The 16,137-nt window shown below is 43.7% G+C and overlaps 1 protein-coding gene across 2 annotated transcripts in view; it reads right to left on the bottom strand.

Annotated features, from left to right (window-relative positions):
* Positions 1–12,460: 12,460 nt before the first annotated feature.
* Positions 12,461–16,137, bottom strand: part of cdadc1 (cytidine and dCMP deaminase domain containing 1) — a 39,243-nt gene continuing 35,566 nt past the window's right edge. For both annotated transcript variants that reach the window (XM_078232181.1, XM_078232182.1), the window contains one exon: positions 12,461–15,000. In XM_078232181.1, the coding sequence (XP_078088307.1) occupies positions 14,150–15,000 (851 nt within the window). In that variant the 3' untranslated portion in view covers positions 12,461–14,149. The remainder of the gene's footprint in view (positions 15,001–16,137) is intronic.

Genomic DNA, 16,137 nt, shown 5'->3' on the forward strand with positions numbered 1-16,137 from the left:
TATAATGTATGCTCTTAATTCTTTTTGAGATGCCTCTTAGACTGCCTCTGGTTGTGGCACTGTAGAACTCGTCTCTTCCAACGATGCCGGTTTAAGTCACTCAAACACATCTTAAAGTTAAAGTTTATTTATCAGTCACAAGTAGGCTTACATTTACATTGCAATGAAGTTACTGTGAAATTCCCCAATTCGCCACACTCCAGCGCCTGTTCAGGTACACTGAGGGACAATTTAAGAACAAAGAAAATTACAGCACAGGAACAGGCCCTTCAGTCCTCCAAGCCTGCACCGACCAGGCTGCCTGACTGAACTAAAACCCCCTACTCTTCCAGGGACCATGTCTTTCTATTCCCATCCTATTCATGTATTTGTCCAGACGCCCCTTAAAAGTCACTAATTTAGCATAGCCAATTCACCTAACCTGCACACCTTTGGACTGTGGGAGGAAACCAGAGCACCCGGAGGAAACCCCCACAGACAGTGACCCAAGCCGGGAATCGAACCCGGGTCCCTGGCGCTGTGAGGCAGCAGTGCTAACCACTGTGCCACCGTGCTGCTCAATAGTCTTCCTGCCATATATATGGAACATTCTTCCTTAAAAGTTCTGATGATGCTTTACCTGCAAAGCTGGGTACGTATGGCAGTAAAATGTTGAAAAATACGAGACATCACTGAAAATCCTCTTTGTTTAGAAGTAGGCATGTGTCATACATCTTTAAGTTTGCCTGGGTCAGCTGGAACTTGAATAAATAGAACTGATTATGTTAACCTGACCTACATTTGCGTGGCATTTCTTGCTGTTGAAGAACGTGCTGTTCACAACGTGCTGTTGCCATCAGTGAGTGTAAGGTTTGATCGTACCCTCCTTCGGTTTTTTCCATCACTGCAATATCTTGGCAATGCATATGCATCCAGGAATAATTTCTGTAATTCCATCCATATGCTGCAGGAAGTGATTCTGACTAATGGATAAACCAAATGGTAATCTCTAGAAGCAACATCATCCAAATGAAATTAGTGGTTTCTTGAGATTCCTCTACCAAATTAGCCAACCAATATCTGGGTTTGGCATCCAACTTGGAGAAAAACTTTGCTCCTATGAATTTGGGAATCAATTCCTCTAATTGGATTCTTGCATAGGCATCTCTTTGGAGCAAAATTTAGACATCTTGGGTCCAAACATACCAGCCTGCGCCATCTTTTTTCAGTATGCATGTGATTGAATTGTAGCAGTTGTTGTGCTGATGCACATGACATAATGCCGTTACACTCCATGTCATTCAATTCACTCTTCAGTTTCTCTTATACGTGCACACTGTACGTTCTAGGAAGGTCAATCGAAAGAATTGCATCTTCTCTGAAGTGTTGCAACAGTATCACCTCTAAAGTTTCCTATAGCATCAAATCTGTCTGGTTGTGTCTGTTGTCGGTCAGGACTGAGTTAATGAGATTATTCTTGGTCTCTTCTGCCAGAGCAGGTATATTAGTGATTGTATGTATTGCTGCAATGTTGAGTTCCGTACACACTGGTAATCCTGCTATTGATAGCCCATTCATCCACCAGGTAAAATACTTGTGGTTTCTATGCAGACTTGCCCGAGCTGCGTTTCAATGTCAATGTAGTTATACAATGAATGGGTGACCCATTGTACATGGTTAGTTTGATTGTTTCATAGGCTGCATCATTGATTTCCAACGTTCCAGGTACATTCAGAACTCTGGTAAGGTGTTCACACTCACTTCTGTGATTATGTTGGCTGTGAGCATGTGTTTGCCGCTTTTCTTCAGGCATGTGAGGCTCATAGTTAAAGTTTATTTATTAGTTACGAGTAAGGCTGACATTAACACTGCAATGAAGTTACTGTGAAATTCCTCTAGTCGCCGCACTCCGGCGCCTGTTCGGGTCAATGCACCTAACCAGCATAATGTGGGAGGAAACCTTAGGAAACCCACACAGACACGGGAAGAACATGCAAACTCCACACACACAGTGACCCAAGCCAGGAATTGAACCCGGGTCCCTGGCGCTGTGAGGTAGCAGTGCTAACTAACCATTGTGCTACCATGCCGCCAGTGACAACCTGTAATTGTTTGACTTCACACGCAAATTGTGTCACACTCACAATCTAGAAAGTCTGTTTGCTTCCCAGTTCAAGATTTCTCCAGTCTGAATCTTTACCCTGGTCTGTTTTGCTACTAACCTCATGTAGATGCTTGTGCTCATGTGGGTATTTGGCGCACTCTCTGTTGTTGCTGCCAACGCATTGCACATGCTTTTTATTTGATTGTATCTTATTGTAACTTCTGGCCACCAGGAACCAGATTTCCTGCATGAACGAGCCCAATGTCCTTTTACATACATACTAGGCCAAGATTTTGGGACACATAACGCTTCATGGTGGGTGCAGTAGGCTGCACATCACACACGGCTTTCTTACTTTCTGCTTCCTGACTATCACGCCATGTTTGTGTCAACATTGTGACATTTCGTTTTTTTCAGAAAGGTCTTTTTGAAAGACTTTAATTGTCCTTGAAGCTGTAACCAGCTCCATTATTCATTCAGCTTCTGAAACATTGCAGCCCTCACCAGGGCACCGGCTGATGAACTGATTGATTCTCATGTCTACTGTCTGGCCATCAGCTCCAATGCAGCATGTTCCATAGCTTAACACGATCCTTCTGATCCTCTTCAGTCAGCTGCTGTCTTTTCCCGTTTTGCATGCAGGAGTGGCACCTGACTCATGACCCTGTTGCTTTTACTGCCAATTTAAATCTGACTTGCTCCCATCATGTGGAGATGCTCCATTATGTGATTATGCTCCCATTGTGTGGCTTTTGCTACCAAATAAACCTGTTGGACTTTAACCTGGTGTTGTTAAACTTCTTACTGTGTTGCTCCCATTAACCACAGATCTGACTATTCTACAAATCAAGTACTCATTGTTGTGCAAAGCACCATCTGTAGAGGAACTCTGCCTCCTGGAATTTCAATGGATATGCAGCCTTAAATATTAAATCAAATATTAATAGAATCCCTACAGCGCAGAAGGAGGCCATTCAGCCCATCAAATCTGCACTGACTCTGTGATTATAGCATCTTACCCAGGCCTACCCCTTGCTCTTTTCCCATAACTCCACACACTTATCCCACTAATCCCATAACCTACACACCTTTGGACACTAAGGGAAAATTTAGCACCTAATCTGTACATCTTTGGACTATGGGAGGAAACCGGAGCACCCGGATGAAACCCACGCAAACATGGGGAGAACATGTAACCTCCACACAGTCACCCAAGGCTGGAATCTAACCCAGGATCCTGGCGCTGTGAGGCAACAGTGTTAACCACTGTGCCAACATACCTGTAGTTTGTCCAGTTGTCTCCAAAATCCTACTGTTACCACCATGTTGTGTTTCTATATCTGCTTTACACCATCACACCAATCTTACAGCAAGACTAATAAACTATACACAGGTTTGGATTGTTTGAAGAGGCAGTATAGGATGGTTCAGTCGATAGATGTACTTTCGGATTCGGCAACTATTACTCACAGCTGCAATTCCTATCCCACCCATCCTCTCACTCTCTTACACACTCAGTCATGCACACATACGTGTACGCACACACACGCACACACACATACACTAGTAGCTGCTTGTCACATGCTGTTTTACAGCCTGGTAATACATATTCCCTCAGTGATATCACAACAATGTGAAGCTTGCGATAGTTTGGCTTCACAGCACCATCCATTGTGGGTATAGTCGTGTAGCGATCATGTCTCCGAACTAGAAATCACTGGTGAGCAGGAGAACAGGAGTTTGTAATCCTATCTTGAGAAATTTAATTCAGTTTTAAGAGTTTCAAAATAAAAGGCTCGTATCAGTAAAAAGTACAATGAAAGTACTGCACAATTGTAGAACCTCCAACTGACTCCCTAATATTCTTCCTATTTCCTTATCTGCTCTGGCTTTGTGTGACTCCAGTCCAACACCAATGTTGTTGACTCATCGCTGTCTACTCTGAAGTGGCCTAGCAAACCACTCAGTTCTGGCAATAGTTAAGCAATAAATGTTGACCTTGCTATTGGTATCCAAAACCTGAGAAACAAAGTAATTGGCTTCAGTAAAAGTGCTGGTAAAGAAAAAAATAGGAGAGAACCTTCCAACAGTTACCAGTAATCTGAGTGGTTTGACATTTTTATATGGGGAAAAAAATGGTTGTTTGATGGGATATTTCCAGTGACATGAAGTCAGGAGCTGCCTTGTGGGAATACATCCAAGTTTTGATTAAAATCAGCTGCTTTTCGATTTGCATGTGATGCTAACTCCTCTATAATTCAGTTGGTTGGATAATTTTTTTCCAATTATTTAAATGGATGGATCAACAGTTTGGGCTTTTCCCTCGTAATTTTCCATGTTTATGGTGGGTATTATAAGCACATTGTATTTTTTATTCGTTGAAACATATGTATTGTCTTCACTCTAACCCTGGCCTACCCCAACTCATATTAATCAATAACTGAACCTCACCACGAGTTGCTTACTGGAAAATATGTTGGTTTCTCACTAAGTCCTTTGTCAGTCCCAGAAGGTGGGAAATTCTACACCTCTGAAGTAAGACGCACAAGGCCCATTTATATTCTTTGGTTGATGTCAACACCAATTTTTTTTTACGTCTGTCCCATTTTTGGATTAGGAACTTCACTGCAGAAGTCTTTCATCTTCCCCTGCCTGAGATACATCTGGAAATTCGTGTAATCTCATAGGAAAATCTTCCCTGCTGTGTCCTGTTTTTATACAAAATACAATACCCTCACACATTAGGTGGGGCCTGCCCTATTTCTGATCTATTTTCACTCTTGAGGGTTGTGTGTACGTTCTCCCCAGCCGCTAACTTTGTTTATGTGAAGGGTCATTGCTGCTCTAGGAGCACCCTCTAGTGGCTTGTCTGAGAACTAGAAAAATTCTGTACTAAATGCCGAATTATTGGAAGACTGGCTGCACTAAGATGTTCTGTCAATTTACCACAGTACATTTAAATACTGCTTCCACTATCTCAGGATGTCTACCATTTTCACAGTCAATGAAGTACTTTGTGTAGGGACTGTCATAATATAGGAAATGTATAGTCAAGTTGTGAACAGCAAGGTCCCACAAACAGGACTGTGGTAATGCTTATTGAGAGATAAATAGTGGCCAGGAACTCCTATACTGCTTCATCAGTGTGGCATGGGAATTTTTATGTTCATCTGAGGGAAGATGGGTTCTTAGTTTAACATCTCACCAAAAGATGGCACGTCTAACAAGTTAAGTTTAAATGTATTTATTAGTCACAAGTAGGCTTACATTAACATTGTAATGAAGTTACTGTGAAAATCCCCTAGTTGCCATACTCTGGCGCCGGGTAGACTGAGGGAGAATTTAGCATGGCCAGTCCACCCGACCAGCACATTTTTCAGACTGTGTGAGGAAACCGGAGCACCCGAAGGAAACCCACACAGACACGGGGAGAACGTGCAAACTGGCAGTGATCCAAGACAGGAATTGAACCCAGGTCCCTGGCGCTGTAAGGCAGCAGTGCTAATCACTGTGCCACCGAGCCGACAAGCACTCCCTCAATATTGCACAGTCTAGATTGTATGCTCAAGTGATGAGAAGGCTTACCATTATTTCTATGAAGCAATTGTATTGCCATTACATCTTTTGCATTCCCTCTCCTTCCCTGGAGGGAATGATTAATGCTGAAAACTATTTATCAGCAGCCCAGATGACGCGGTGGCATGTGGTTAGCACTGCTGCCTCACGACGCTGGGGACCTGGGTTCGATTCCTGGCTTGGGTCACTGTGCGGCGTCTGCACGTTCTCCCCGTGTGTGCATGGGTTTCCTCCGGGTGCTTTGGTTTCCTCCCACAGTTTGAAAGATGTGCTGGTTAGGTGCATTGGCCGTGTAAATTCTCCCTCAGTGTTATGAACAGGTGCCGGAGTGTGGTAATTCAGGGATTTTCCCAGTAACTTAATTGCAGTGTTAATGTAAGTCTACTTGTGATGCTAATAAGTAACTAAAATCATGCCTTGCCAAAGAGATAATGGCCCATATTTTCCTTCTGTAGAAATTGGGGAAAAAATTATGAACTTACCTGCATTTAAAAATCTTGATTGAACTCCTGATCGCAGTAGCAGCCTTCGGTCTGCGACAGTACAGTCCCGCAGGCCCCAGCATGGCTCAGGCGAATCTAGCCATGCACCCTTCAAACAGGGCCATTTTGGGAGCACTTATTAAGCTTCTGCTTTGAAATAGCAGTTTTGTATTGAAGACAGAGAGCAAAAGGATTCCCTGCTACTTTCAAGGTATGTTAAAGCATTTTTATCATTTTTGCTGATTTCTTTTAAACAGTTAATGCTATTGGTATTAGCTCATTTAAAGTATGTTTTTATTTTATACGATTGAGATTATTATTCAATATTTATAAGTGAATGTAGGTTTTGTTATTTATTTTAAATCTGTGAAATTACCATGTAAATCTGCATTGTATGATTATATAACTTTACATGTGGTGTTTAAAAATATTTGTATGTTATAATTTAGAATATGGCAACTGAAAATTTAGTCGTGAAGAAAAGTTCATGGACTTTGATGCTCTGAGTATTATAGGTAAGATTAATGAGTTAGCGGCGTGGATTGACATGTGGAATTGTGATATTGTTCGTAGAGGGAGGGGCAGGACCGGCAACTCCACATTCCGGGGTGTAGGATCTTCAGACACGAATCCACTTTATTATATATGAAAGTATTTTTTAATGGAATTAAAAGCCTTTTACTTTGTGCATTCTAAACATCTTTTAAAGACATTTACAAAAGATTCTTCTAAAGAATCTCTCCGACATGTCTCCTGCCTCTGCTCGCTGTAGCTAGAACCAAAGAAAAAGCTGTGTAAATAAACAGGCATCAATACTTACTAACATCGGCAAGCACATGAAGTTAGCGCTGTCCCATTAGGTCAGAAGTGGGGATGTTCGCCGATGATTGCACAATGTTCAGCACTATTCGTGACTCCTCAGATACTGAAGCAGTCCATGTTCAAATGCAACAAGATCTGGACAATATCCAGGCTTGGGCTGACAAGTGGCAAGTAACATTCGCACCACACAAATGCCAGGCAATGACCATCACCAATAAGAGACACTTTAATCACTGCCTCTTGACGTTCAATGGTGTCACCATCACTGAATCCACCACTGTCAACATCCTTGAGGTTACCATTTACAAAAAACTCAACTGGACTCACCACATAAACACAGTGGCTACAAGAGCAGGTCTGAGGCTAGGAATACTATGGCGAGTAACTCACTTCCTGACTCCCCAGAGCTGTCCACCATTTACAAGGCACAAATCAGGAATGTGATGGAATACTCCCCACTTGCCTGGATGGGTGCAGCTCCAACAACACTCAAGAAGCTTGACACCATCCACAAACATTCACTCCCTCCACCACCAACACTCAGTAGCAGCAGTGTGTACTATTGACAAGATGCACTGCAGCAATTCACCAAAGATCCTTAGACAGCACCTTCCAAACACACGACCACTTCCATCTAGAAGGACAAGGGCAGCAGATACATGGGAACACCACATCTTCAGGTTCCCCTCCAAGCCACTCACCATCCTGATTTGGAAACATATCGCCGTTCCTTTGCAGTTGCTGGGTCAAAATCCTGAAATTCCCTTTCTAACGGCATTGTGGGTCAACCCACAGCACATGGACTGCAGGGATTCAAGAAGGCAGCTCACCACCACCTTCTCAAGGGAAACTAGGGATCGGCAATAAATGCTAGCCAGCCAGTGACGCCCATGTCCCACAAATGAATAGAAAAAAAAGCAGAGGCCATGATTGTCCAAAACCAACTCTGCTGGGCTAACCACATGCTTCGGATGTCAGAGTCCCAACTGCCAAAGCAAATCATCTTCACCCAGCTCTAGGAAGGCACCTGAACAAGAGGATGACAAAGGAAGCACGTCAAAGACACCCTGAAGGCTCACTTCAAGAAGTGCTTGGGATACCCTTGCTCAGAAGAATCTCACCTGGAGGACACTTCTGATTGAAGGGACACAATTTTTCGAGAACAAGGAGCTTGAGAAATGAATACCAGCGACCTCCAGTCCATGGACCAATTCCACCTTCCGGAAATGCTTTCCTAGGGTGTGGTCAGAGACATGATCCTAGAGTCGGGTGCATCAGGCACACAAGGACCAACGGAACCCATGATCAGTGCCACACAGTTTCTCAGGTGGACAATCATACTTGTTAGCGAGTGATTGCTGACGAGAAGATCCTTGGTTTTCATCTCCAGTGAGATTTCTCCTTTATTTGCATTCAGCAGCTACTGCACACTTGGGATTGAAGGGAACAAAATGTACTTTATGCAGATTGCTGGAAGCCCTTTCCACACAAGGATCAATGCAATGAGCTGTGACTGGCCTTTTAAATCTGATTTAATAAAGGTTTGGTGCCTCTGAATTGTAGCAGGAATCACATTCTATGGGAGTGACTGACCTTGTCGATAGGTTATTTCTATAGATGACTTTGCTATAGCACGGTGAAAAATAAATATTTGGTTTGAATAGGTTTGCCTTTCCATTGCACATCCATCAGTGCTGACTCATCATTAAAAACGTATTGTTCTGCTTATGAAATTAAATTGCTAGTCACGTTTCCACTTCAATTTCTGGCTTCCATTGTCATATTAATGTATTAACTTGTTGATTCTTTATAAATTTCTTAATTCTATGGTGTCTGCTGCTTCATTAATTCACTGATGTCTATGTGGCTGTGCAGGTGCTCATCAATAACTCTTTCCTGTCCTAAACATAGAATATAGAAGCAGGAGGAGGCCTTTTGGTCCTTCGAGCCTGCTTCACCATTCAGTATGATCATGGCTGATTGTTCAACTCAAATAGCCTGATCACACCTTTCCCTCATATCCTTTAATTCCCTTCACCCCAAGAGCTATATTCAACTCCTTCTTGAAAACATACGTTTTGGCCTCAATTGCCTTCTGTGATAGCGAATCCCTCAGGCTTACCATTTTCGGGATGAAGAAATTCCTATTCATCTCTGTCCTAAAAAGTTTACCCCATATCAGGGAGACGATAGCCTAGTGGTATTATCACTCAACTATTAATCCAGGAAACCCAGATAATGTTCTGGGGACCTGGATTCGAATCCCGTCACGGCAGAAGGTGGAATTTGAATTCAATAAAAAAAAATCTGGAATTAAGAGTCTACTAATGACCATGAAACCACTGTCGATTGTCAGGAAAAAACCCATCTGGTTCACTAATGTGCTTTAGGGAAGGAAATCTGTCGTCCTTACCTGGTCTGGCCTACGTGTGGCTCAAGAGCCACAGCAATGTGGTTGACTCGCAACTGCCCTCTGAAATAGCCTAGCAAGCCACTCAGTTGTAACAATCGCCACAAAGTCTTAACAAAGAAATGAAACCGGACAGACCACCTGGCATCGACCTAGGCTCCGGAAAAGACAACAGCAAAACAAACAGCCCTGTCGACCCTGCCAAGTCTTCCTTACTAACATCTGGGGGCTAGTGCCAAAATTGGGAGAGCTGTCTCACAGACTAGTCAAGCAACAGCCTGACATAGTCATTCTCACGGAATCATACCTTACAGATAACACCCCAGATACCACCATTACCATCCCTGGATATGTCCTGTCCCACCGGCAGGACAGACCCAGCAGAGATGATGGTGGCACAGTGGTATACAGTCAGGAGGCAGTTGCCCTGGGAGTCATTAACATCAACTCCGGGCCCCATGAACTCTCATGGCTTCAGATTAAACATGGGCAAGGAAACCTCTTACTGGTTACCACGTAGCATCCTGCTTTGGCTGATGAATCAGTATTCCTCCAACACTTGGAGGAAGCACTGAGGGTGGCAAGGGTGCAAAAAGGACTCTGAATGGGGGATTTCAATGTCCACCACCAAGAGTGACCCGGCAGCAGCACTACTGATCGAGCTGGTTGGGTCCTAAAGAATATAACTGCATGACTGGGTCTGCAGCAGGTGGTGAAGGAACCAACAAGAGGAAATAACATACTTGACCTCATCCTTACCAATCTGCCGGCTGCAGATGCATCTGTCCATGACAGTACCAGTAAGAGTGACCACTGCACAGTCCTTGTGGAGACAAAGTCCCGCCTTCACATTGATACAACCCTCAATCGTGTTGTGTGGCACTATCACCGTGCTAAATGGGACAGACTTCGAACGATCTAGCAACTCAAGACTGGGCATCCATGAGGCGCTGTGGGCCATCAACAGCAGCAGAACTGTACTCCAGCACAATCTGCAACGGCATACCCCACACTCAATCATTACCATTAGGCCAGGGGATCAACCCTGGTTCAATGGAGAGTGCAGGAGGGCATGCCAGGAGCAGCACCGGGCATACCTAAAATTGAGGTGTCAACCTGGTGAAGCTACTGAACAGGACTACTTGCATGCCAAACGGCAAAAGCAGCAAGTGATAAACAGAGCTAAGCAATCCCACAACCAACAGATCAGATCTTAGCTCTGCAGTCCTTCCACATCCAGTCGAGAATGGTGATGGACAATTAAACAATCACTGGAGGAGGAGGCTCCACAAATATCCCCATTCTCAATGATGGAGGAGCCCAGCACATCAGTGCAAAAGATAAGGCTAAAGTATTCGCAGCAATACTCCTCCAGTGGTCCCCAGCATTTCAGATGCCAATCTCCAGCCAATTCAATTCACTCCACATGATATCAAGAAACTTTTGGAGACATTGGATAATACAAAGGCAATGGGCCCTGATAACATTCCAGCAATAGTACTGAAGACTTGTGCTCCAGAATTTGCCGCTCCCCTAGCCAAGCTCTTCCAGTACAGTTACAACACTGGCATGTACCCAACAATGTGGAAAATTGCCCAGGTATGTTATGCGCACAAAAAAGGACAAATCCAACCTATCCAATTACCGCCCAGTCTACTCTCGCTCATCAGTAAAGTGATGGAAGGGGTCATTGACAGCGCTATCAAGCAGCAGCTGCTCAGCAATAACCTGCTCAGTGACGCCCAGTTTGGGTTTCGCCAGGGTCACTCAGCTCCTGACCTCATTACAGCCTTGGTTCAAACATGGACAAAAGAGCTGAATTCCAGAGGTGAGATGAGAGTGACAGCTCTTGACATCAAAGCTGTACTTGACCGAGTGTGGCATCAAGGAGCCCCAGTGAAACTGGAATCAATGGGTATCATGGGGCAAACTCTCCGCTGGTTGGAGTCATGCCTGGCACAGAGGAAGATGGTTGTGGTTGTGGGGGTCAGTTGTCTCAGCTCCAGGACATCTCTGCAGGAGTCCCTCAGGGTAGTGTCCTAGGCCCAACCATCTTCAACTGCTTCATCAATGACCTTCCCTCCATCATAAGGTCAGAAGTGGGGATGTTCGCCGATGATAGCACAGTGTTCAGCACCATTCACGACTCCTCAGATACTGAAGCAGTCCATATTCAAATGCAACAAGGTCTGGACAATATCCAGGCTTGGGCTGATGAGTGGCAAGTAATATTCGCACCACACAAATGCCAGGCAATGACTATCACCAATAAGAGACACTCTCACCACTGCCCCATGACATTCAATGGTGTAACCATCACTGAATCCCCCACTGTCAATATCCTTGGGGTTACCATTGTTACCACTGGACTCACCACATAAACACAATGGCTACAAGAGTAGGCCAGAGGCTAGGAATACTGCTGCGCGCAACTCACTTCCTGATTCCCCAAAGCCTATCCACAGTCTACAAGGCACAAGTCAGGAGTGTGATGGAATACTCCCCATTGCCTGGATGGGTGCAGCTCCAACAGCACTCAAGAAGCTTGACACCATTCAGGACAAAGGAGCCCACTTGATTGGCACCACATCTACAAACATTCAAGCTCTCCACCACCAATGCTCAGTAGCAGTAGTGTGTACTATCTACAAGATGTATGGCAGCAATTCACCAAAGATCCTCAGGCAGCACCTTCCAAACCCACAACCACTTTCATCTAGAAGTACAAGGGCAGCAGATACATGGGAACACCACCACCTGCAAGTTCCCCTCCAAGCCACTCACTGTCCTGACTTGGAAACATATCGCCATTCCTTCGCAGTCGCTGGGTCAAAATCCTGGAATTCCGCCCCTAACGGCATTGTGGGCCAACCCACAGCGCCTGGAGTGCAGCGATTCAAGGCAGTTCACCACCACCTTCTCAAGGGCAACTGGGGATGGGCAATAAATACTGGCCAAGCAGCGACGCCCATGTCCCACGAATGAATTAAAAAATATATATTCTTAGACTATGAACCCTAGTTCTGGACATCCCTACCATCGTGCGGTTCAAGTTTCCCAGTGTGCAGAATTTTTAAAAAAACAACATTTGAAATTTAAACTCTCCAGTTTATTTCTTTTTTAATCTTCACAATAATGCTATATATTGTCATCACATTCTTTGGGAACATTGATACATATCTTTCATTATTGTTCAAGTACTGACTGCCTTCATCCTCTGTTGCATTGTCACAAGGTCAATTCATATTATAGATCCTGAACACTTTGGTATGTTATGACAGAGCTGAAGAAATTTCAGCAGATTATAAAGCATGCAGCAGGAAAGGTGATTCAGTCTGTTTTGCACAGTGCACATTAAAGAAATTAGAGCAGCTCAAGTTATCATGGAGAACGTAACATATTTACATAGCACAAATCCAGAAACTGTAATGAAGAGAAAACACAGTTCTATACAAATCAGCCATATTGCTGGTAATGTTAGAGGTCTAAAATATTTAGGTAACTGGGAAGGTCTGTGGTGAGGGGTTTTCTGGGCTGTCATGGATCAATGCACAGACCCTGTAGTGAAGCTGCCAAAAAACTTTAGAAAATAGGAACAGGAGGAGACATTCAGCCTCTTGAACCTGTTCTACGCCATTCAATTAGGTCAAGACGGATCTGAACCTCAGCTCCATTTGCCTGCTATTGCACCGTGTCCTTTACTGACTGTGCGTTAAAATCTTCAAACACAAGTTTAACATTTTCAAGATGAAATAAAGAGTTCCAGATTTCTACCACTTTGAAAAAATGTTTGCTGTCATCACCCCTGAATGATCTGGCTCTAATTCAACGTTATGCCCACTTGCTCTGGACTCTAAGGAAATAATATTTCTCTTGCTACCATTTCAACTCCTTTAACCATCTTATACACCTCAATTAGGTCTCACCTTCTCCAATGAATACACATCTGATAGGATGTTTTAACTGGAAGCCATGGGGGAATGTGATATCAACAAAACTGCCCATTTGTTTGCTGGTTAACGACCCAATGCAGTAGTCAAAATACTGAAGCACAGATATTAAAGACACTGGAAAATCTTTTTGCCCAAAACAAAATGGGTCAAAGGTAGAAGACTCATGAACATCAATCCCCAGTTGTCTTTCAGTTGAATCAAGCATACATAGAAATAGCATATTTTTAAAAACTCTTCCATAAAGCTTCAAACTGTTTACTAAGCTGTGGTTGATTACTTCTGCTGATAATTTCCAAACAGCAAAGAAGCCGAGGGCAGTTTGATATACCGGTCATCCCATTCAAGACTCACAATCAACATGAATGTATTGAAGTGCTGCAGCAAAGAACGTATAAATCCTGTGGACAGATGTGATTGTTATGAAAGTTTGCAATGAGCAGTTAAAGAATCTGGCAGAGTACATTGCCAAGCCTGCTTTTAGATTGGTGAACTGTGGAAGGGTTTGGATATAGAATGCTTGCTCTTAAACAAAATCTCTATAAGGCGCAAAGTAACACAGTGAGAAGCAACACAGTAGTTGGAAAGCTATTGTAATATGAAAAGAACATTAAATGAACTATGGTGCTTAATCAATGATTTGTGCAGAATTAAAATGTTGCGTGTTGCTGGAACAGTAATAGGGTAGTATTCGTCATCATTAGACATCACCTGCTTCATGCCCATATTATTTAGTTCAATAACATTCTCAGGTAGTTTATTCCATACGTCAATTAGCCTTCATGTAAAGGAAGTCTTTTAGACTTCCCTTCTTACTCTAGCCTCCCTAGATTTTTGTGCCTCCAGGTATTTGAGTTACCACGGAGGGAGTCCTACTTTCCAGTGAGGAGCCAGGTGAAAGCTGGCTAGGGTGGTGCAATAAAAGGGGCTGGCTGACATTGTGAATTCTGACCTCTTGTGATGAGTTATTCAGTTCCTCAGTGGGTGAAGCATCTTCATTTCTATTACATATGTTTCGGCGAGAAGAGGCGTGTTCCGTTATCAGACTGGCAAAACCCTCTCTCATGGTTGACTGTATTTTTTCCCCAAGGTTTTCAAATCCCACTTGTAGGCTTTCTTGTACTTTGCAGCCCACGTCAGATACAGCAGCAGTCAGGGAATTTTGAAGTGATGCTCCTATGTTGCTCAGTCCCTGGGTAAAAGAGCTTTCCACCACAGAGACTGTCTGAGACGATGCTCCCTCCCTACTAGACTGCAACACAGCCAATTGTTGGTCCAGCACATTTTGGATATCAGAAAAGGAGGTATTTAGCCTTGACACAGTCATCTTCATTTTATCCACCATATCATTCATCACAGTATGCATTGAAGTCACAAGACTCTGCAGATCGAACGGTTGCTCCACCACCCTCCTTTTGAAAGCTGGTTCATTGATCTCCAAAGTTAGCAGCTCCTCGCTTTGAGATTCAGGTTTAGGAGTCTTGAGTGGCCTTTTCAAATCACCTTTGGCCAAGGGAGATTGGGGGTCCTCCACATTTGCCATGCACCCTAGTGCTGATGATTCTACAGATGGCACAGATTCTGGGCTGGAGCCCATTGCACACATGCTAGCTGTATTCATTATTCCTGTGGAGGGGGTGCTCTGCAATGTGGAAGATTTGTTTTGTCCTCGCTTCCCTGTGGAGGAAACACAAGTCGAGATAAAGTGTGCTGAAAATTATTGAGCGAGAGTTTAAAGCTTATTTATTAGTGTCACAAGTAGGCTTACATTAACACTGCAATGAGGTTACTGTGAAAATCCCCTAGTCGCCACACTCTGGCGCATGTTTGGGTACACTGAGGGAGAATTTAGCATGGCCAATGCACCTAACCAGCATGTCTTTCAGACTGTGAGAGGAAACTAGAGCACCCAGAGGAAACCCACGCAGACACAGTGAGAACGTGCAAACTCCACAGTGACCCAAGCTGGGAAGCAAAACTGGGTCCATGGTGCTGTGAGGCTGCAGTGCTAAACGCTGTGCCACCATGCCGCCCCTACAGTCGTCCACAGTATTGAATCAAGTACCATGAGGAAGACAAATGTCCTCCATGGAACTGCCACTAACACTTTAATTGTCGGCATCCTGTCTTATTCAGTGAGGTACATGCTAGGTGTGACATAAAATTTGAGGTATTTACCAAAGTCGGTGATAATGTTCAGGGTTTGTGAGAGATCCTATGTGTGCTTAGTCCTGTTTGCTTCAGTCTATGCAAATATTTCATTTTAAGATATTTCTGCCTATGCAACTAACTCTGCTAAGCTTTAAAAAATGACTGCTAACTTGACTACATTTTAAAACTCAGAAGGCTAAAGGTTCGCTGAAAATTGACTGCACTCCTAAACGGTACACAGCAGGGAAACAAGTTTTTCATAACAGCTGGACGACTTGTTTTTCTAGACAGAGACAGCCTGTGAAGGACACTTACAATAACGAGATAAGGGTTGAGATATATTGTGGATCTTAGTGTACGTTTTCAGTTTGTTTCAAGATCTGTTCAATGTGTTCAATCTGTTCAGACATCAAGTTTCTACAAAAACCTGTTGGACTTTAACCTGGTGTTGTTAAACTTCTTACAATGTGATCAGTGCAGGGATTGGCTTACTTAGAAGCCAATCTCCAAGCTTTGGAGATCACATGGTCTGGAATGGGGGGGTGGGGGTGAGTTAATAGGTTGTGATGAACAAAGCATCGTAGCTGTGAGGGACAGCTCGGTGGATAGGATATTAGGATGTAGATAGGCTGGAAAATTGGGCGGGGATCCTGGATTCAGGAT

This window comes from Mustelus asterias, chromosome 17 (assembly GCF_964213995.1).
Source record: "Mustelus asterias chromosome 17, sMusAst1.hap1.1, whole genome shotgun sequence".
In the NCBI taxonomy this organism is placed as follows: Eukaryota; Metazoa; Chordata; class Chondrichthyes; order Carcharhiniformes; family Triakidae; genus Mustelus; species Mustelus asterias.